At 48.4% G+C, this 23119-nt stretch overlaps 1 protein-coding gene across 3 annotated transcripts in view; it reads left to right on the top strand.

The window, feature by feature from the left end:
• Positions 1 to 23119, top strand: part of FAM107A (family with sequence similarity 107 member A) — a 169575-nt gene that overhangs the window by 87278 nt on the left and 59178 nt on the right. The window contains exon 1 of one of the 3 annotated variants that reach the window (XM_083156273.1): positions 7309 to 7506. The exons of the other annotated variants lie outside the window; for them this stretch is intronic. Within the exon in view, the coding sequence (XP_083012399.1) occupies positions 7425 to 7506 (82 nt within the window). The 5' untranslated portion in view covers positions 7309 to 7424. Of the gene's footprint in view, positions 1 to 7308; positions 7507 to 23119 lie in introns of those variants that run through there. 3 annotated transcript variants of the gene reach the window in all.

Here is a 23119-nt window from a genome sequence, read left to right as displayed (position 1 = left end):
TAGCATTGCCCATTGGGTGTGTCTAACACCGCCAATCATGCATGTTTACCATCATTTATTGGTACTCGCTCAAATATAAAATGTCTCTTAGCCAGAACATAATCTCCGGCCTATTTCAGTTTTAATATTCTTATTACTCTGTATAACAGTACATGCATATAATGTAAAAAATTAGGCAGGTATGTAGTGAAATGACAACAGTCTAGTACAATTAACAATGCAAAACACACAATTGATGGGCACTAATTTTAATGGAATAAACATTCCCCAGATCACCTAGCTGGAGCACAGGTGTTGTCCGGCAAGTTGTTATGTTCTCAATGAGTTGGATGTAACCATCAGCATTTTACACATAATAAGCAGCTCTTCCAACACACCCATGAGGTGGCTGCCCAGTGTCGTTTTAGTTTTTGGGGTATCGCCATTAGCCCTAATCCCCATCTTTCTGCCGGCCCGAGTGCTGTTCATGTCAGCCTAGTGCTGTTCCAACCGGCACCAGTGATGTTCCTATCGTCATGGAGGTCTTCAATCTTGATAATTGGAGGAACATTTTCTGAATCGAGCTGTAGCCTTTATTTTGCATAAAGCCTGGAGATCCCTTGCCTTAGGGACTACAGGAGAGGTGCATCTCATAACATAATAATCATCCTCATACCTCGGCACTCTGGTCTTGTGTTTGAGTTCTGGAGGATGAGAGACTTTCGGCAGCACTTTAGTCCCCTCAGGGATCTTATGGGGGACATAGACACGGTTCCTATCCACCCGTGTCTTGATGAACTTGGCCTTGCTCCCATAGGTCATTGTGCTGCGGGTGTCTTCATAGGCACTATCCGCGGGGCTGATGTGTGTGATCATGACCATCCGGCCTTTGCCGCTCAGTGCTCCCTTTAGCAGCCAGGTCAGCTTGCTGTCCCGATAGTTTCTATGGCTGCCTGGTCTGTCACGCAGCGCCATGATGCAGGTTCTCAGAGCGAGAAGGGAGCGGTTGATGTAGCCTCCCTCTTTCATGGTCTGGCCACTGTTTGCAGTCTGGCTTGCCCGCTCTGATCCTGCCAGGTCTACCATGTACAGCCTGGCTGTGCACACACCATCTCTGTCCTCCTGCTGTATGGGGACCTGCAATACTTCATGGGAGCGGGATGAGGTCTTATTAGCGGCGGTGGGAGCTTCAGAGCGCCGCTTATTCCCCTTCTCCAGCAGGGCCTTGGCCTCCTCAGGACTGCTAAGGGTGAACTCGGCAATCCCTTCTATTTTGGTGTTGCCATTATTCTCTCTGAGGACCAAAGACCTAGAGGAAGGTGTGCGCAGCCCATTTTAATAGGGGGTGCACCGTCAAAGGGGTGTGTCTAGCACCACCTATTGGGTGTGTCTAGTATTGCCCATTGGCTGTGTCTAACACTGCCAATCATGCATGTTTACCATCATCTATTGGTACTCGCTAAAATATAAAATGTCTCTAAAACTTATTCTCCGGCCTATTTCAGTTTTAATATTCTTACTACTCTGTATAACAGTACATGCATATAAAGTAAAAAAAATATATTGATTATGCAGGTATGTAGTGATATGACAACGGTCTAGTACAATTAACATTGCAAAACACACAATTGATTGATGGGCACTAATTTTAATGGAATACAGGTCTAAAAAGCAAAAGACTTTGGTAAAAGGTATTGCTGGTATTGCTAGCGGCAGGGAGTTGTCCACAAGGGTGGGCACAGTATTTGGGGGTGCCTATGCACCCCTAACACTCAATGTGCGCACACCTATGTCAAGAGATAAATGCAAGGGTGATAAAGAGAGATAAACGTCCAGCCAATCACCTCCTTACTGATTTTCTTCAAACACAGCCTGGCAGTTAGGATGTGATTGGCTGGACATTTATCTCTCTTTGGGCCTTATTTTGGTTCATTCTTTCTGACAAAATCCTTCTTAGATGGACAAAACCATGTGCACTGCAGGGGGGGCAGATGTAACTTGTGCAGAGAGAATTAGATTTGGGTGAGTAATTTTGTTTCTGTGCAGGGAAAATACTGACTGCTTTATTTTTACACTGCAATATAGATCTCACTTTGAAGTAAAACCCCACCCAAATCTAATTCTCTGCACATGTTACATCTGCCCCACCTGCAGTGCACATGGTTTTGCCCATCTAAGAAGGATTTTGTCAGAAAGAATGAACCAAAATAAGGCCCTTTATCACCCTTGCATTTATCTCTTGTTAAGGCTTAATACATCTGCCCCATAGATACAATTTATCATTTTAACTGCAGATAACTTTAAATGAAAGTTGTCTCATTTGTCTCACAATTAGATAACAATCATTTATTAAAGTATAATGTTGTAAGGAAAAAAAGCAAAAAAAAAAAAACACTGGAAAATTTTAGCTGTGCAAATTCCAATGGAACTAGAAAAACAACAAATTGCATTTTATGAGATTTCATAGATGAAGGATATTAATTATCTACCTTCCCTCATTCATACTCGGAAACATTGGGGATTTTACTACACATGTGCTAGCCCTGCACATGCTCAGAACAGTAGTGCAGGGGCCAGTTCTGCACCTGTGTGTAGTGCCTTTGGCAGGGCCGTAACTAGGGGGGGGGCTAGGGGGTCACGCGCACCGGGCGCTGGAGGCGGGGCGCTAGTGTGGGCAGCGGCAGCAGCGGGGAGCTAGCGCCACAGACATAGATCTATGTCTCCGGCGCCGCGGCCACTTCAAAGATGGCCGCCGCCATGAAGAAGATAGACACTAGAGGTGCACTTGACCTCTAGTGTCTGTGATGAACACAGTGCACCCAGCGATACGCGCTGGGGCTGGACCTGTTCTGCTTGTCTCCTCAATGGCACCATGGGGGAAACTACATCTCCCTCCCCCTGCAGCAGCGCCGTGGAGGAACTGCAGATCTCTTCCTCCACATCCTCTTGCGCGCTGCTCAGCCAGAGCCTCTCGGTTGCACAGTCTGGATTCCTCCTGCAGCAGGCACCCCCTTCGCCCTGTCCCTGGATCCACTGGCTACCTGGACACCCTGCAGCTCCCCCCACAAATTGGCGAGTGCCCAGGGTTTGACCCCCCTGTACCCCCTTCCCCCATGTGTGACACCTTGTCCCCTGTTACCCCCTTCCTCTGTGTCTGTGACCCTATGTGCCCCAATTTCCCTGGTGTCTGATCCCCTCTTCCCCTTATGTGTGTATGTGACACCTTTTACCCAAATAAAAATGTGTAATGGGCATTACGGTGTGTGGTATAAATTGTAATGGGCAGTACGGCATGTGATATTATGTGTAGTGGGCATTACGGTCAGTGGCATTATGTGTAATGGGCATTACAGCATGTAATATTATGTGTAAGGGGCATTGCAGTGTGTAATATTATTCGTAATGGGCATTAGCGTGTGTGGCATATGTAATGAGCATTACGGTGTGTGTCATTATGTATAATGGGCATCACAGTGTTTGGTATAATGTGTACTGGGCATTATGGTGTGTGCTATAATGTGTACTGGGCATTATGGTGTGTGCTATAATGTGTACTGGGCATTGCGGTGTGTGTTATAATGTGTACTGGGCATTACGGTGTGTGCTATAATGTGTACTAGGCATTATGGTGTGTGCTATAATGTGTACTGGGCATTACGGTTTGTGGTGTAATGTGCTCTGGGCATTATGGTTTGTGGTGTAATGTGCTCTGGGCATTACGGTGTGTGCTGGAATGTGTACTGGGAATTACGGTGTGTTCTATAATGTGAATTGATACTACTATGTGACCACACCACTCCCCCCCCCAAAAAAATGCCCTAAATTTTTAGCGCGCGCCTTCGGCGCGCACTGTCCCTGTTTGATGTCACCCTTCTGCTGTCTGTAAGCACATAAATGGCTTCTGATTAACGTTTTTCTTTCTGTGCAAAACCAAATGCCAAATGTGTGCCTGCTTCTGAACAAAAAATAAATAAATATATATATATATATATAATTTTTCTTTTTGGGAGGGGGGCACTAAATGTATGTCTTGCCCCGGGCACCAGAAACCCTAGTTCCGGCCCCGCCTTTGGTGGGCAGCTATGTGTCATAGGGTTCTCTCCTGATTTTTACTATAGGACCCAGTGATGCCATATTCCATGCATTCCAACTGTCCCAATTTTTATGGGAACGTCCCTTTTTTTGGGACAAAACTGCACTCCGTCCATGCCAACAGTCTTCCGAGGTGGGGGGAGGTTGGGGGACCCCCTACCCGACTCTGCTCTGGTGATTAGAGGCTGTGTGCATGTGTGCTCTGAGAATTAGTGGGCCTTGAGCCCACAGCGATGAAAAACAGGGTGTGGCCTTGTGGGAGTGCCACAAGAATATGCCACACCCCTTTGCCACTCAGCCACTCCTCCGAATCGGAGTCCTGATTTGCACAGTACACAAGTTGGGAGGTATGCCTGTTCTACTCATGTTACCTCATACTTGCCTACATTGAAAAACTCCTCTATGGGAGAAGCTCAAAGAGAAGAAACTGCAAGACAGTGTAGGGTTTATTTACTAAGATTGGAGTTCCGTTCTATTGAAGATAAGATGTTGCTTTGGGCCATCAGATGTAAAGCATGGTAATTAAATGAGGATGCATGCACAGATACACCTGTCAGGTGGCATATGATGGGGGAAATTTACTAAGATGGGAGTTGTATTTCACATGGGATGTTGCTATGGGCAACCAATCAGAACCAACTTCTTATTTATTTAGCACCTGCTAGAAGATAATAGATAGTATCTGATTGGTTGCCCATAGCAACATCCCATGTGGGAAATACAACTCTTATCTTAGTACATTTTCCCCAGTATCTCTTGTCATAGGGTTGATACAAATATATGCAATGACGATGGTGACTAGTAATTTGCCATTTCGGTACTGGTGTAATATCTGGGCGCCCGATGTTTTTATCGCATGCCTCTACTGGCATGCAATGTGACGCGATTGGACCCGATTTTCAGGGTTTTTAGATGTTCCTGGTACGTTCCTGGTCGCATCGCATGCCATTATAATGGCATGCGATGCGACGCGATCGACCCGATTTTTACATTGGAACCAATGTTAAATGGTCCCTCAGACCCGATTTAACATTGGATTTTTAATTGTATACCCACCCTGATGGTTAATTATGCTTCGGGTTGGCGTTGATTGTGGGGTGGTGTTAACAATGGGGGGGCATTTGACCTAGTAATTACCCATCAGGGTGGGTATACAATTACAATTCGAGGTCTGGGGGGGGGGGGGGGGGGGGCATTTAACATTGTAATCAGCCATCAGAGTGGCTGTACAATAAAAAATTGGGTCGAATTGGTCGAATCGCATCGCATGCGATTTGGTCACATGCGATGCGATGCAACCGATTTTTCCGACCCCATGTCAAAATCGTGCGCCCAGATATTACACAAGTACCGACATTTCTGATTGGATGGTTGCCTCCTGACCACTCCCACTGATCGTGCTTTCAGTAGTGTGACTGCAGTGTTACCTGACGGCATCTATTCACATTACTGTACTTCATTGATTTTTCAACAGTCGCTGTTCTCTGTTTTGCAAATGAAACTTTATTACATTATTCATGGTGTACAAAATGGGCACCGTGACTTCAGTACTAACACTGTAAGGGGTACTTTAGACAGGGGGGCCCCCTTGCACTTGTCATTACTGGCCGCAAACTGCATGAATATTATACTGTCAAAACACAGAGTAAAGGCAGAATAAACTTGGTCAATGGGTAACTGCAGGGTATATATATATATATATATATATATATATATATAGACACACACATACACACATACATACATACATACATACATACATACATACATACATACATACATACCACATGAAAAGCCTGTGTTTGTCCCTCTGCACCTTACTCTGTAGGAGACCTCACAGTCCCAGTACTGCCTCTGATTAAAAACCCTCCCATGACTAAGCTGCTGCTGCTGTTCTCCATGGACCTGAGAAGCATGTAATGAGCTCCACCAATCAGAGCTCAGCACAAACCTCTCAGCCTCTGCCCTCTGGTGCAAAGTGTCATGGGACTTAGTCAACTCCCAGTAATGCACAGCACACTTGTGCAATCAGTGTGCCTTGGCTCCCGATGCTCAGCTCCATTAATCATTGTCATATTGGCAGATAGGTGAAGCTGCAGCACTACCCCACTCCCATGCACAAAACCTTTAGCTACAAAAAAAATAAAATAATTTTGTTTAAAAAAAAAACATGCCAACCACAGGGGGCCCCTAGCTAGAGGGGGGCCCAGGGGCACTGACCCCTTGGGGCTACATTATAATCCGGCCCTGACTGCATGTATGTATGCTCCCGATTCCTGCAGTAACCAACTATTAAAAAATGGTCGCAGGATTTTCTGCAGCACAACAAAGAAAATGATGCTTACAAATTTCATTGGTCTCTGTTGGTCTCCTGAACAACTGTGCAATGGGGAGGGGACCGCTTGGAGGCTCAGGGGCTGCCAGGAGATGATGCTCTTACACCTCCTGCATCTGGGGCGAGTACTGAATTGGGGGCGGGTCGTACGCACAAACTCACGAGTAGGCAAAACTTCAACCTGTGTTGGCGGCATCTTAGAATTTGCACAGAAACAGAGGCGTGCCCATGCCTGTTCGGGGGCAGGTGGCTGACCTCACATGAGGTCAGCGCCCCACCTCCATTTCCGTCATCTCTGTCCAGGATAAAATTAAGTATAGATTTTTCCTCCATGCGGCCACGGATGTGTAAGCGTAAGCGGGCAAAGATACGCAGCTTAGTGTGCAGGTCTGAATCAGGCCCACCGTGCAGCCTCATCATCCTCCTGCACTATGAATTGTTGGAAAGTGGCAGTACAAACCTTAAAGGATGCAATGCTCTGCACACTGTGCTGGAAGAGGACAACACAGAGCTGGAAGGATGCAATGCTCTGCACACTGTCAGCCTCCCCATGCTCCTGTGCTATGAATTGTTGGAAAGTGGAAACACAGTGCTTGAAGGGTGCAATGCTCTGCACATTGTAGCCTCCTCATCCTCCTGCACTATGAATTGTTAGAAAGTAGCAGCACAAAGCTGGAAGGATGCAATGCTCTGCAGTGCACACTGAGCTGGAAGGTGACAACACAGAGCTGGAAGGATGTAATGCTCTGCACGTTGTGTGGGCTTGTAATCCTGCAATATTGCAGAGTCCTGGGGAAATGGTTTTGTTGTAGCTGAATGCTGGCAGCAGGGGAGGGCTCAGGCTATACAGTACCACAGTCAGGTGACTGCTGCTCTCACACACACACACACACACAACATCTTGCACAAGTGAGAGGAGCTCTGCAGTTCTCCAGGCTGCACAGCCATACGGGGCTGCAGGGGCTGGGGGCAGGCAGAAGCAGTGGTCCACAGTGCGGGGAGGGGGGGTGCAGTCATCATGTCACAGAAGTGGTTTGACCGGGTGAGAGTGCCTGATTCTGCAGGGACTGGGATGCACAGAGCCATGCTGGTCAAGTCTGGTAAGCAGGTGTTTCTGTATCCATCTCATAACAATGTTTCATTCATTCAGTTCCTCTGCTTGGGTCTTCTTGCTGCTGCTGCAGCAGCTGTATGGGCAGTATGATCTTCTGTCAGTCCTGATTCAGCTGCAGGAGATCCTGACACCAGATTAGTGCCTGACAGCTCTGATTCCATGCGGTGCTGCAGCAGCTGCCCCCAGCCTAGAACATTATACAGTGATTGCTACCTATGCTGGGCTTCAGGGGCTGCAGGAATGAATTAAGATGCTGTCCCCTGTTTAATATGCTGATTCTGTCCCAGTGTGCGATGACTTGAACTGAGCACCTCAGAGAGGGGGAGGCAGAAATGTTTCATGGAGAGATAAGGGACAAGTGGAATGTAATATCAAAGCTGGGGAGAAGTATAGTTCATCGCTGCCTTGGAAGTGGGAATCCCCATTGGTTCTCAGTACCAGCTGCTATATGGCTAAGGAGAGACCCGATATCTCAGGATGGCCATAATTGTGTGGAGTTTGTATATTCTCCCCGTGCTTGCGTGGGTTTCCTCCGGTTACTCCGGTTTCCTTCCACAACCCAAAAATATACTGGTAGGCTAATTGGCTCCCAACAAAAATTAACCCTAGAATGTCTGTGTGTGTGCGTGTACATGTGGTAGGGAATATAGATTGTATCTCCACTGGGGCAGGGACTGATGTGAATGTTCAAATATTCTCTGTACAGCGCTGTGGAATATGTGTGCGCTATATAAATAACTGTTAATAAATATGTATAAACACAGCTTTCCTTTGGGGTCAGCAGCAGGTGAGGGCCTCACCTGTCCCAGGGATTCCTCCGCTGTGCTTGGTTTGGCTTCCCATATCTTTACATCTTTGTAGTATTAGCTGTAATGTTTGTGTTTGCTCAGTGCTGCAGGTTCCTATGCTAACAAGAGTGATCTGCCAAATGTGGCTGCTTGTTTACTTCTCTTAAAGTAAATCCTGAATATAACCGTAAGTAATCCGGTGGTTGCCTCCTGCACGAGAACTTACCGGGTCAATGATTACCGTAACCTACGGCCAGGTTCTTCATGTGTAACGCAGGGATAGCAACTGTGTGGCACATTTATGTGGCTTAGGAGCTGGTGTGTTAATTGTGTGTTTTTGTGTGGGCTCGGACAGCTCCTTTACCACTAAAGGTGCGTACACACGGGGGCGATTTAGTGCAAAATCGCGGGAAATATGGTCGCTGAGCGACCATATTGCCCGCAATGGGAGTGTGCACCGGCGATATATTGCCAGGTGCGCGCTCCCGTTTTTGCCCCTGTGGTGATCGCTGGTCGCAGGAACATGCTCCTGCGACCAGCTGATTACCACTGCCGGGCTCCCCCCGGCAGTTTCTTTTTCATCAGCGACCATCTCTGGTCGCTGATGTAAAGGAAAAACTGAGCAATATATTGCTCAGCCATATATTGCTCAGCCATATATGGCTGAGCAATATATCTCCCTCGTGTGTACACAGCATGAGGTATATCATGATCTTTTATTACAATATAATAAATAATTGCACTTCTCAGCCCACTCGTTGATCATATCCGGCAGCTTTCTATGTGGAAACGCTCCAGACTCGGTCACCTGAGCAAAGTTAAACATTTGTCCTGAGTGGAGTGCTGTAGTTCTGGGAATGACTGAGAAGATTTGTGCCACAAACGCTGCGGCTGATTAAGACTTTAGAGCAGGGGTCTTCAACCTTTAAGACAGTGTGGGCCACATTAAAAAATTCAACGAAGCCCGAGGGCCACTAAGCTCTACTGTGGTATTTAGCACAGCTCTTAATAGATAGACAGCACAGCCCCCGCATGGATAGTTGGCACAGCTGCCCATACACATAAACCCTGCCCCCAATATATAGTCTGCACCAGGGCTATTTCTAAACAATTAGGGTCCCAGTGCGAACAGAATAAAAATGCAGCCACACATACATAACTTGGCATTTAAGAAATAGCGCGCACCCCAAAAAGGGGTGTGGACTAATTATAAGGGGCATGGTCTAATTATAAGAGTGTGAACTAGTAGGAAAAAAATTACCTGACACCTCACTTTTGCAACCTGCATGACCAGACATTGATTACCGCAGGAATGGTTGTTGTCCTTCCACGCTTAAGTTGGCTGTCTAAAGGCCGCACAGTGACATATAAACATGAAGGCCCATTACACCATGATGCCCATTGCACATTATGCCTCACACCATGATGCCCATAGCACCTTGCACTATAAGGCCCCCAATACTCCTGCTTATGCATATGATGCCCCCAGTAGTGTCCCTCATAAAATGCCACCAATAGTGTCCCTCATAAAATGCCACCAGTAGTGTCCCTCATAAAATGCCACCAGTAGTGTCCCTCACAAAATGCCCTAGTATTGCCCTCCATAGTCAGCACTGCATTGCACAGCATGCCAGCCCTCCCTTAGTCAGAACCACATTGCACTGCCAGTCCCCCACCCCCATAGTCAGCACCCTCCCCATACACAGGGCCACATTGCACTGCCAGCCCCTCCTCCCCATAGTCAGCACCGCGGTAGCTAGCCGGCATCACCCTCTCCTGAGACACTTGCCTTAGTGTCCCTTGCAGAGGTCTCCTTCAGAGGGCTGCTACTGCTGGCGGCGTCGGCTGTCTTAACAGCCAAGGAGCAGGCAGGGACAGGTGTGCGGCTGCCGGCGGTTGTCACACTCACTCCAGTCTCCCGGCTGTGGGCACGGGCGGGACGGGTGCGCGGCGTCAGGAATTACACAATGCGCATGTCTGCGCACAGTCCTGCTGCCAGCCAGCATATCCACCTCCGCCGCGTCCCACTGCTAAGGGGACAGCGCGCGGAAGGATTTTTTTTTTAAAATCAGCACGGCATTTAATAAAAAAAACGAAATTCACTGGTGGGCCACCTAATACAACTCGGCGGGCCACTTGTGGCCCGCGGGCCATGGGTTGAAGACCCCTGCTTTAGAGTCTACAGTATGTCATAGCAGTGTCCGCAAATTTCTGCTTATGATGTGACATGCTTGTGACGCTCCTATAACGTGTCCGTAAGACCACACTGTACATCTCTGAGACCGCTTATCGCATTCTGGGGTAGATGAATGAAGCAGTGAGGAGAAGTGATAAAGTGCCTGGTACTTTATCACCGGCCAATCAGCTCCTGACTGTTAAGTAGGGAAGCCAATCCCGGGGCATTTTTTCAATCCCGGAATTCGGGATTGAAAAATGCCCAATCCCGGGATCCCCGGGATCCCGGGATTGGCTTCCCTACTATTAAAAACCCACCTCGGCCGCCCCGCATATTTACTTACAGATGCGTGGTGCGGCCGGGTGTGTGGGCGAGATGGGGTGATGGAGCCCCGGGCTGGTCTGCAGGTGTGCCGGCAGGTCCACTGCTGGGCGGGCGGGTTGGTCCAGGGACAGGATGGCTGGGCAGGCTGATCCGGGGACAGCCCGGGCTGGTCCGCTGGTGCCCCGGTGTGCCGGCAGGTCCGCTGCTGGGCGGGCGGGCTGGTCCGGGGACAGGATGGAGGCAGACAGCCTGTGCGGCCTGAGCAGCGTGACCTCTGACGTCGTCACGCTGCGCAGAGCCGCACTGCCCGGGACGGGAGAAGCCGGGCAGCTGCTGAGCACCCGCTCAGACGCTGCCCGGCATTAGACTGCGCATGCGCAGTCTAATCCCGAAATCCCGGGATTGGAAACTCCAATCCCGGGATTGAAATCCCGGTGTTTTGGGGGCCAAATCCCGGGATCCCGCGGATCCCGATCCCGGGATTGGCCACCCTACTGTTAAGTTACAGGCTAGGTTTAAAAAGGAGCTGATTGGCCGGTGATAAAGTACCAGGCACTTTATCACTTCTCCCTTATCACTGCTTCATACAACTACCACTCTGTACTGTTACTCTTGGTGTTGAACGCATGCCTCTGTGACTTTTTAGCTACTGTACTTCGACCCAAGTGCAGTTCATAAACACTGACATCAACTTTACATCCAATTCAGAATCAGTCTATGTTTATTTCCAGTGACTGAAAGCCATTGGAATTAGGGGCAGGGGGGGGGGGGGGGGGATTTGCAGAGGCCAGCTGCAATTGGGAGTTTATTATTATTTTTCTTTGGGCTCAGCGAAGAGAAGTGATTTAAGGGACTGGTAATCATCATAATTAGGTTCTTCCATGACAACAATACAATATAGGTGCATGTTGATGTACAATAAAGACAAAAGTAAAGGTCGGGTACTGTAGGCTTGTTGAATAACCCTATCCTAAATGAGTATTGTATCCTAAATCAGTGCTGATTCTGTGTGACAAGTTACGGTAACCCTAAGGTCTACTAATGCAAGGAGAAGTCACAGCCTGAAGCATAAACCTACAATAATAATATTAACAAGACCACAACTGTAATAGGGATTTTTAATCAGTCCACCTGTCCTGATACCTTACAGGCATATGGCCAAAACGTTCTTGAATCACAGTGCCCAAGACTGTCAACATTTTTGTCCACAGTATATCAAAAAATTTTTCACTGGTTTTGCCTATTACTTTGAACATAAATAATTTGATTTGGTCTTGAACCACCAACCTGAGGCATTCCGGCAAGAGCCTTGTGGTACCCCAGGGTTCCTAGGCACACAGTTTGGGAACCACTGCACTATAGGGATGTTTGGCCTAGGCTGTCTTAAAGTAGCCCTAAAGCCCCACACACACTACCCGATTTAAAAAAAATATATGGGTCATTATAAATTATATCTTTAAAAGAAACGGGTAGTGTGATTGCTCAATATCATCGAGGATGCCCTCCGTCTTCCAGCATGTATGGACAAAGGAGCTCAGTGCTAAGGAGGCCATGCTGCAGAACCTGACGTTCCATCCTCAGTTGCACTTACTGATGCCAGCACTGCGCTGGGTCCCTGCCACCGCAAATATCGTCAGTGCTATAGAAGTAGTGGTAGCAACTGCTTCTGGGCCCAATGGACCGCAACTCATATATATGTGCTTTATGAACTTGGTTTGGTTTCCTAGTATCCTAGTGGAAGATGTATCAAGCCTTGGAAATAAATAAAGTCTAGTCTAGCCAATCAGCTTCTTACTGCCATGTCACAGGCTGTGTGTGAACAAACTGATTAATCACAATTAGGAGCTGATTGGCTGGTACTTTGGGTGACATTTAATAGAATGCAATTTTTAGTCACTTTTAAATTCGCCCATTATCGCACTTTTTTAAATCAAATTTTTTGCCGTGAATTCACATATTTAATGAGATGTGTGTTCTGGGTAAAAAAGTGGGTACTTGTGTACTAGCAAGGCGCCCATCGCATCGCAGACCATAAGGCATGCGATGGTATGCGATGCGATGGCAGCCGATGTTATACAATTTTAAATTGTATACCATCAAATTGTATGGCATTGTATGCCATTGTATCGCATATACAATGGTATGCGATTTAAAATTGTATAAGCACAATAATGGGGGCTTACAATGTTAAATGCACCCCCATGCCACCCCCACTATGAATGTGAACCCAAAGCGTGGCGAGCGCAGCGAGCCTGCGTGTGGCGGCGGTACGCGTCCTACGACCTTTTCATACCCCCACTATCCACGTCGGCGTGGAGTTGATTCTATATATTGTGGCGAGCGCAGCAAGCCACCGAGCCCGAAGCGTGGCGAGCGGACACGGAATACATGTAAAGTAATACGCAACGCCACGATTCGGTCTTGGTGGCTCGCTACGCTCGCCACACTATATTAAATCAACTCCACACCGGCGTGGATAGTGGGGTATGAAAAGGTTGTAGGACGTGTACCGCTGCGCTCGCCACGCTTCGGGTTCACGTTCATAGTGGGGGTGGCATGGGGGTGCATTTAACATTGTAAGCCCCCATTAGGGTGCTTATACAATTAAACATTGTATAGGGGGCTTATACAATTTTAAATCGCATCACAGTGCATCGGGTGGCATGCAATGCAATGCGATTATATGTCGTGCAACCAAATATCGTGGGCGCCGTGCTAGTACACAAGTACCAAAAAGTGCAATAATGTGCGATTTTTAGTCATGAAAATGTGCGATTTTTAGTCATGAAAATGTGCGAATTTGTGTTAAAAAAAACAAACAAATGGCGTAAGGAACCCCCTCCTGAGCATAACCAGCCCCGGGCTCATTGAGCCGGACCTGGTTCCAAAAATACGGGGGACAAAAAGCATAGGGGTCCCCCGTATTTCTGAAACCAGCCCCAGACTCTTGGACCGGTCCTGGTTCCAAATTTACGGGGGACAAAAATTCTGGGGGTCTACCGTATTTTGAAACCAGCACAGGGCTCCAACAGCCCGTGGTGTCATGCCACAGCCGGGGGTTACTTTTTACATAAGGTCCCCCTGCCAAAACATGAGCACCGTGGCTGGTCAGCCTTGGACAGGGTACCTGGAGGAGTGGGGACCCCCCCAGTAAAGGGGGGGAAAAGTGTGATTTTGGCCGATTTCGCACAAATCACATTTTCACATCTCATTAAATGTCACTCTTTATCTCCATTCAATTTATCGATTTCCAAAATGTTATACATCTCCCCCCTTGTCCTTTATTATGACCATATAATGACAATACAGCTTGCTCAACAATTGTATGAGATAGCAAGTACAGTACATAGCAATCTTAGGGGGTATTCAATCCCGGATGCTATTTCCGTTGGCGGAAGTAGTTTTCAACAGCGTTGAAGGCAGTTTCTGACAAAACAGATCCGACTTTAAAAAAAGTCGGATCTGTTTTGTTGAAAAAGGGCGCAGATTGACGAATTCTCTGCCATTTTTTGACAATCCGCTGCCTTTTTCGCCAAACCTTGGACTTTCAGACGGAACATTGAATTCAGACTGTCAAGTTGCAGTCGAGAGGACCAAAAATGGCCTGGGATTCTGACTGTTGGGACATTCCGACAGTCGGAAATCCCAGATTAAATACCCTCCTTAGTGGTAATGTATGTGGGGACATATAAGAGATGAGTTTGCACTTAGCTACATTACTGCCTTTAGACCTCGTATCCACTTCTATATTTAAATGGGTTTTACCCTATTATTTTGATGATGATGGAAGGTGAGGCTGATGTAAAGGAGATTGTCATCAGAGAGGTGGAAGGCCAACAGATTTGAACCAGTACGAAGAGAAGACAAACTCAAGGGGTTATTCATCACAGTTGGTGGGAGAGGAGTCCCAGTGACATAGATTAAGGGGGAGATTCTCTAAGAATCTCCGCCCCCCCTTCGCCTCTCTTTGCATTTATAATTGTCGCATACTGTATGTTCTAACATATGTGATAATTATAGCAAAGGACAGCTCTTGCGTTAAGAGCTGTCCTTTGCGGTGAGAGTCGCCAGGTCCCAGCAGGTCCCGGCGGCTCCCCCCTCCCTCACACACCCGGCGCTGCTGCTGCTGCGCCGGGCTCTTCTCCTCCCTGCACCCGGAAGAGGATCAGTGCAGGGAGGAGGTCACAGGCCCGGGCAGCACAGCTCTGTGCTGCCCGGACACAGGTGCGGGGCGGCGGGGGCTCATTGCGGGGCGGCGGTGGGATGCGGTAGAAGTCCATTGGCTTCTATGGGGCATCGCCAGATTTTTCTGGCGATGCCCCCCACCGCGGTAACCCAGCGGGGGATGCTTACAGCATCCCAAAATGCGGTAAAAACCCCGATAACGGGGGTTTTACCGCATTTTTTCACTTAGAGAATCTCCCCCTAAATGAGAAAATAAAGGGAATATTGAAATCAATTAGTATGAGAGTCGGTAGGTGAGAGCTTGGTATATAAGGGACTCAGGTATTGAATTTGAGATGTTGACCCTACAACAACATGAAGATGGATGAATGTGAGCTTGTTACAAGCAGACCATGCATTCCAGTGTGCCCAGGCAAGGAGGAGAGAAGTGGATAAGGTTACCGGGATTGGACGTTTTCAGGTGGAACGAGGAGCACTGGCAGACAGTGAGGATTGCACATGGCCCAGGGTAGAGTGAGAGCAGCACAGTGGAGATAGCAGAGGAGAAATACAGAGTATGTACATGGTAGTGTGATGTGATACAATAGATGTGATCCGCTGCTGGCTGCATGCGGATCCCTCTGTATGAGCATCAGTATCCGGGTGGCTGACGGACTATGCCTAGGTCATAGGTCAACATGCACAAGGTTATTAGTTACAGAAGGTTAACATGACTTTTTTATAAAAATTTTTTTTTTTTTTTTAGTTTTTGCATATTTTACCATCCACGCGGACTCCGAGTGAGTAAAGTAGCCTGAAACATGGCGAGACATGCATGGGGATGAGGTACATTAATTGGACGTCCACATGCTCAGGGGTTGACAATGACACCCCCAAAAATCTGAAAAACGTATGTTGACCTTTTCATGTGTCGACTTTTTCCATATCGACCTTTTGCTTTGAAAACCTTTTTTTGTCAATGTCGACTGAGTGCATGTCAACCTTTTTCTCTCAAACTAATGACTGTCGATCTAGATATTATCCGTGAGCTATACCCCACCCATGAGCATCGGCCATCTGAGTTATAATCAGGATGGTCGGAGAATTAACTTACATCAATTTTTCACCAAGACACTTTACTAAATCCTTCAGAGGTGGATGCCATGCTGATGTCCGCATACAGTAATGGAGTCATTGGCGCTTCACTTGTGCACGAATCCTCCAAAACTCATACAGCACGTTCCTTAAGGCCCATACACACTGGGCGACTTTGAGCTGAAAGTCGCTCAAAACAGGAGGTTTGTGCGGCTTTCAGCTCAAAGCTGCCCAGTGTGTATGGCCGGGCGATGAGCGCTGCTGCTCGCTCCCGCAACATCGCCGGGAAAGCCGCTCATCTGCTGGTTATACCAGCAGATGAGAGGCTTTCAGAACGGCTTTGCATAGCGCTGCGCTGTGCAACGCAATTCCCCCCCCCCTCCGTCGGCGCCGGGCAGGGGTAAAGCCACTCAGTGTGTATGCACTGAGCGACTTTCCCCGCAGCGATGATTCTCATCATCGCTGTCCATACACGCTGGGCATAGTCGCCCAGTGTGTATAGACCTTTAGACTGAGTACAAGTAACAAAGTGCTGTTGGGATTTCCTGGCCCCTGCAGCGGGCAGCTTATGCATCCCAATGGGTGCAGCAAGCTGCGTAATGATGGGTGAGCGATCTGATGCTGCATCCTAGGATGTAGGCCGGATCACTACTACAGCAGGAGATGTCTTCTTGTAATAGGTGCCTCCTGCTGCTTCACCATACACAGCTGCTGCAGTGATAGCAACTCCGACCACATCTGAGGCCCAGTGAACATCTCAGTCCTTGCACATTCAGGCAGTGGTGTAGCTAGGTGCCAAGGCGCCCGGAGTAAGGGCATGTTTCGCGCCCCCCAATTTGTAGTAGGTGAGGCTCCTGCGCAGTGAAAAGTGGGCATGGCCCAACATTATACCACACACCGTAATGCTCATTGCACATTTTAGCAAACTTTGTAATACCAATTACACATAAAGCCACAGCCATAACGCCAATTACACATAAGGCCACGCATGATGCCCATGGCATACTATAGAACACACCATAATGCTCGTCACATACTAACACACCATAATGCCCATCGCATACTAACACACTGCAATGCCCATCGCATACTAACACACTGCAATGCCCATCGCATACTAACACACTGCAATGCCCATTGCATACTATTTAACAAACTGTAATGCCCATTACAAATTTAACACATAAGTGCCACTTACCTACATGCTCAATGCCAAGGGCTTCATGTTCAATGCCAAGGGGGACTGAAATTGCTTGTTGCCAAGGGGGACTGAAATTGCTTGCAGGGAGGGTAGGTGTGAGAAATTGATAGTGGAGGGGAGGGTGGGAGTGATAGTGCAGAGCAGGGAGGGTGGGAGTGATAGTGCAGAGCAGGGTGGGTGGGTGCGATAGTGCAGAGAAGGGTGGGTGGGATAGTGCAGAGAAGGGTGGGTGGGTGGGATAGTGCAGAGAAGGGTGGGTGGGTGGGATGGTGCAGAGCAGGGTGGGTGGGATAGTGCAGAGCAGGGTGGGTGTGTGTGTGACATAGTGCAGAGCAGGGTGGGTGGGTGGGTGGGATAGTGCAGGGTCGGTGGGTGGGATAGTGCAGAGCAGGGTGGGTGGGATAGTGCAGAGCAGGGTGGGTGGGTGGGATAGTGCAGAGCAGGGAGTAGTGTGGAGTCCCCCCAGCTGTCAGGGTACAGTGTGCGCCCCCATCCCACCCACAGCCAGCAAAGCAGCAGTGCAATCCGCCTGCCCGCTCCCGAGTCCCGGCTCCCCGCTGTGTTTGGCGAGATGTGCAAGTGCACGGTGCTGCTATTTAAAAGTCACATCTCCCGCTGGACCACGCTAGCCAATAGGCGCTCGCGGTCCAGCAGCCACCAGTTATTTGGCTGCTGGACCGCAAGCGCCTATTGGCTAGCGCGGTCCAGCGGGAGATGTGACTTTTAAATAGCAGCGCCACCGTGCACATCTCGCCAAACACGGCGGGGGAGCTTGCAGGAGAGCCGGCGGGGGAGCCGGAGGGGAGGGAGAGATTTGAGCGGGCAGGATAGAAGTGGCAGCAGCGGGCGAGATGGCGGTGCTGGCACGGCTCCGGCGCCAAGATAGCTTCCTGCGCCTGGAGCTTGTGCTCCACCGGCACCGCCCTCGCTACGCCTCTGCATTCAGGCGCACAGATGTGCACCAGGGAAGAACATAAAGTTACAGACAGGCAACTGAGTGCCACCAATAAACTCTGCTGCGTGCACCTTTAGATCAGGCCTTTAGCTGAAGATACAGTATAATCTGTGTAATACAATTGTTATGGTGTGTCATATTTGCCTACACTGCCGGAAGTTTTTAGAGACCCACCGAAGAGTAGGCAGATCGGTACTTGTGTAGTTTCACGGCGCCACCGCGCGCACAGTCTGTCTCAGAAACTTGGCAGCTTGCCAGACTCTGTGCGCATGCCGCTCTAGCTGTTCTCAGTGCTACGTTACCAGCGTAGCGTGTGCGCGTGCCACTCTAGCTGTTCTCAGCGCTACGTTACCAGCGTAGCGTGTGCGCGTGCCACTCTAGCTGTTCGCAGCGCTACGTTATCAGCGTAGCGCATTGCACACGCTACAATTGAGACGCTTTAGCGTCTGAATCCCGAGTCCTTGCAAGCCGCTAAGAAGGGGGTTATCTGGATTCAGACGCTAATGCGTCTGAATTTCGTAGGGTATAGGGGTGCACTGTGCAAAACACTCCTAAACCTGTTCACAATGACACTAGTCGACATAACAGCTGTCGACCTTGTTAATTCCACTATCCACGCCAACCCGAAGCGTGGCGGCGGTACGCGTCCTACGACTTTTTCATACCCCCACTATCCACGTCGGCGTGGAGTTGAGAATAGAAAGTGTGGCGAGCGCAGCTAGCCACCAAGCCCGAAGCGTGGCGAGCGCACGCGGATACCTTTGAAGCCCGCGAGGGGACACGGATACCTGTGAAGGTATCCGCATCCCCTCGCGGGGCTCGCTGCGCTCGCCACACTTTCTATTCTCAACTTCACGCCGACGTGGATAGTGGGGGTATGAAAAGGTCGTAAGACGCGTACCGCCGCCCCTCGCGGGGCTCGCCACGCTTCGGGTTGGCGTGGATAGTGGAATTAACAAGGTCGACAGCTGTTACATCGACTAGTGTCATTGTGAACAGGTTTAGGAGTGTTTTGCACAGTGCACCCCTATGAACCCCTACACCCTACCAAATTCAGACGCATTAGTGTCTGAATCCAGAAGCTAAAGCGTCTAAATTGTAGTGTGTACATTTCAGACACCCCCTTTGTCAGCGGTGCGCAGGACTGCCTATTTCACTGTGGAACTACAAGTACCACAGTGACCTGTCAGCGCTGGACAGCTGCTGCCCGGCGCTACGCTGATAACGTAGCTTTACATATGGGAAGCAGCCACGCGCTACGCTGAGAACAGCTAGAGCGGCACGCGCACAGTTAAACAGAGCGTCTGGCAAGCTGCCAAGTTTCTGAGACAGACTGTGAGCGCGGTGGCACCGTGAAACTACACAAGTACCGGCATATCTCCCAGCTACTACTCACAAACCTGTTTCCTCAGATTGGGGTGGAGCCTAATTATGTGTAAGCCTAGCCCTGCCCCCTGATGCTTCCAGCAGCATCTCCTGTCTGTGTTTCTTCTGAGGTAGAGTGGGCGGGGCCTAGAGTGCCACGACACCCGTTTTTATAATTTTCACTTTTGCAGTGGATTTTGAAACATTTAAAGAAAAATCGCCAAATTATGAGAACATCTCATTTCTGATAAATGCCTGAAAGGTGTCACATGCATTTTCTTTTTTCTTTTAAGATGTCGAGCCAGCCCCTAACATTTAGATACGCCCTAGGAATATGATGCAGTCTGCCGAGTATTTGAAACTTCAATAATACACCACAGTTATTGGACCAGAAAGGCAAGTTGCTTCTAAGATTACTATGAAGCATACAGGGACGATAGTGCAGTTCCTTTAACCCTTTGAGTACCAACATTTCTGTGAGATGCGCAAAATATCCGCTAAAAATACCATATATAAATTCAAATAAAAATGTTGTGTAAAAAAAGATTATATTTCCTATATAAGGTAACATTACAGGTCATTATGATGAATAAAATGTTTGCTTGGCAATTTTCACCCCAATTTTGACGAATTCACTTGGCACTCAAAGGATTCAGCAGTAACTTATCTGTAGCTGAATTCTGGTTTAATTCTACTGTGAGCCTGCGATGACTTGGGCCAGTGTCAAAATCATCTGATGGTGAGCCTGTTACAATGTGTTTTGGAAACATTTGCACAGCTGCATATGGATGTGTAGCAGGACACATGCATTGTGAGCACATTGATTCGCAAAGCGGTATTTCACCATACTTGCTTACATTTGAAAACTAGTTTCAGGGAGGTTATTGTTGGCAGTAGAATTTTGTGTCATGCTCCACCCAAAGGGTGTGTCTACTTCCATATAAGGAGAGATTGTGAAAAGAAATTGTGAACGTGGCACCTAGAAGCGTGGGTGTGTACTGCTACATCTGAGAGGAATCTTTTATAATGACTTATATACATATGTAGATGAGCCCCAAAGCAGTTAGTAAGAGCTACTATACTTGGTAAAGTGCTGGGAAATGGCGCTGATGATACAATGTAAATGGATCTATCTCTCATGTAACAGTGTAATGTTGGCTAGGTGATATGAGGGAGATTGCTAGACTAATGAGGGAGAGAGGGAGATTGCTGCTATTTCAGGGAGACTCCTGCAGAATGAAGGAGGGTAGGCATCTATGGATTTCACTCTAGTGGGGCAGTGGCTTAACTAAGTTCTAGCTATGCAAATTAGCAGCTGTGTGATCAGGTGTAAGTGACCCCCCTCTATAAGCTTGCTATGGGGTTTGGTAGTGAGGGTGTCCCAGGACAGTTAAATGTGTCATTTTGGTCTGAAGAGCCTAACTTTGCTCTTCCATGGGTGCACATTGGCTTCCAATTGTATGGCTGTCATTATATATTAGGCCCAATGGCGTATTTATTAACCCCTTCGCTGGCACTCCCGAGAATTTTCCGGGCTATGCACCAGAACTCGCAAAACCAGAGAATCCTCGGGAGTGCCACTGTCTGTGCTCCCTTCTTCCGGGCAGTGCCGATGAGCGCTGATATCAGCGCTGCGCTCAACTTCAGACACTGCCCGGCTCCTGCTGCCCACCCCTGCCTCCACCACCACGCACACCCCCGCCCCTGCCTCCACCACCACACACCCCCCTGGCTGTGTGCAGCGTGACCTTGCTAACGTCAACCGGGGGCAGCGGCTGATCTAGTGCGCAGCGCTGCCTGGCCCCTGGAAACACAGTGGGCTCTTTTTTTTAGGGAGAGCTCCCCCAATGGGAGGATGGCGAGGATGGCACCAGTGATGCCGAAATCACCCTAAAAATGGCTGCCGTGCCATTTTTCCATAGATTTGCACATTAGCGCCTGAGCCCACTAGTTTAGACTCTGAAGCGCTGCCCTGCTGCCGGTAGAGAGGAGGCCTGGATGGCTGCACGCCGGCCTCCTCCTCTCTCACAACACCTCTGATTAGGCCCCTTTAGCTGGTGCCTATTGCAGGCCATTTTGTTGCAGATTTTCCAAAATAAAAATCCAAAACAGTAAAAATAATAATAAGTTTCCGCTATGAACATGAGACGCTGTTCTTCATGTTTGATTGAATATGATAAGGGCACATTTTTTCCAGGTTCACAGGTGGAAAAACAGGTCTATCTGTAAACCACTGTCAGGTTAAATTACTCTCTCAGTCTGAAAGAATCTTATCATGTAATATCTGGTTGTACACAAATATGTCTGTGAATAAGGTGATTGTGTGAGAGCCGCGCTACAGTCTCTGCCTCTGACTGAGGCCACAACATTCTACTTGTGGCTCTGTGGGGCAGCATTTAGAGGTTGTTATTGGTCGTTCCTCTGAGAGAATCAATGAGTCTTATGTAATGACATCTGTGATGTCAGTCAGCCTGCCCCCGGGCTTCTCCCTGTAGCTGTGATCTCTCAGATGTATGTGACAAAGCGGTTATTGTTTCCAGCATTGACAGATGCATATGTATCATAGTTGTGGGCAGTGGTTTAACGAAGGGTTGGCAAAGGGCCAGATTTCCCATGGTGAGAACCTCACCTAAGGCAGCACAATCCTAGGTGTCGTGCACAGCAGCCGATTATCGATACACTGCGCTCGCATCTGGGCCACAATGCGCGTACACGGCGCCTTCTAGTGATGAAATACGGCTACTTTTTCCTTCACTAGCCGCAACTCCAAACACACCTGACTCAGGACCAATATGAGCATCCCAGTATCGTTGTAATGTTGTGATGGCAATCATACATTACCAGGGAAGTCCAAGAACAGAGCATTTTCTCCCTGATGGAGAGGGTCAGGTAGGCAAGCATGTCCTCTATTGAAGCAGCCTAACCCTAAACCCTCCTCACTAGTAGCTAACCCTAACCACCATACCGCACTGAATAAACCTAACTCCCTTCGCCTTGCAGCCCAACCCTAACCCCGTCTTTTAACTCTAAGCTTCCCCTTCCCGCAGCCTAACCCTAAGTCCCCCCACTAGTGCCTAAATCTATCCCCACCCCCAATCTCTGGCCTAACCCTAACCTTCCCCTCCCTGCAGCCTAACCCTAACCTTCCCCTTCCCGTAGTCTAACCCTAAGGGCAAGAGGTACTAAGCCTTGAAAAGTGAAAACCATAAACCAATCAGCTCCTACCTGTCAGTTTTCAAACCAGCCTGTGAGATGACATTTAGAAGCTGATTGGCTGGTGGGTTATCACTCTCCATTTTATCACTTTTCAAGTTTAGTAAATCTGGCTCTAAGGGCCAGATGTATCAAGCTTCAAAAGTGATAAAATGAAGAGTGATAAACAGCTAGCCAATCAGCTCCTACCTGTCATGTCACAGGCTGGGTTTGAAAAATAACAGGTAGGATCTGATTGGTTGGCTGTTTATCACTCTCCATTTTATCACTTTTGAAGCTTGATACATCTGGCCCTTCGTCCCCCCTCTAGTGCCTAAA

This window comes from Crinia signifera, chromosome 8 (assembly GCF_055691185.1).
Source record: "Crinia signifera chromosome 8, ASM5569118v1, whole genome shotgun sequence".
NCBI lineage: Eukaryota > Metazoa > Chordata > Amphibia > Anura > Myobatrachidae > Crinia > Crinia signifera.
Note: the sequence above shows the minus strand (reverse complement) of the source record. Positions and strands in the feature narration are given on the sequence as shown.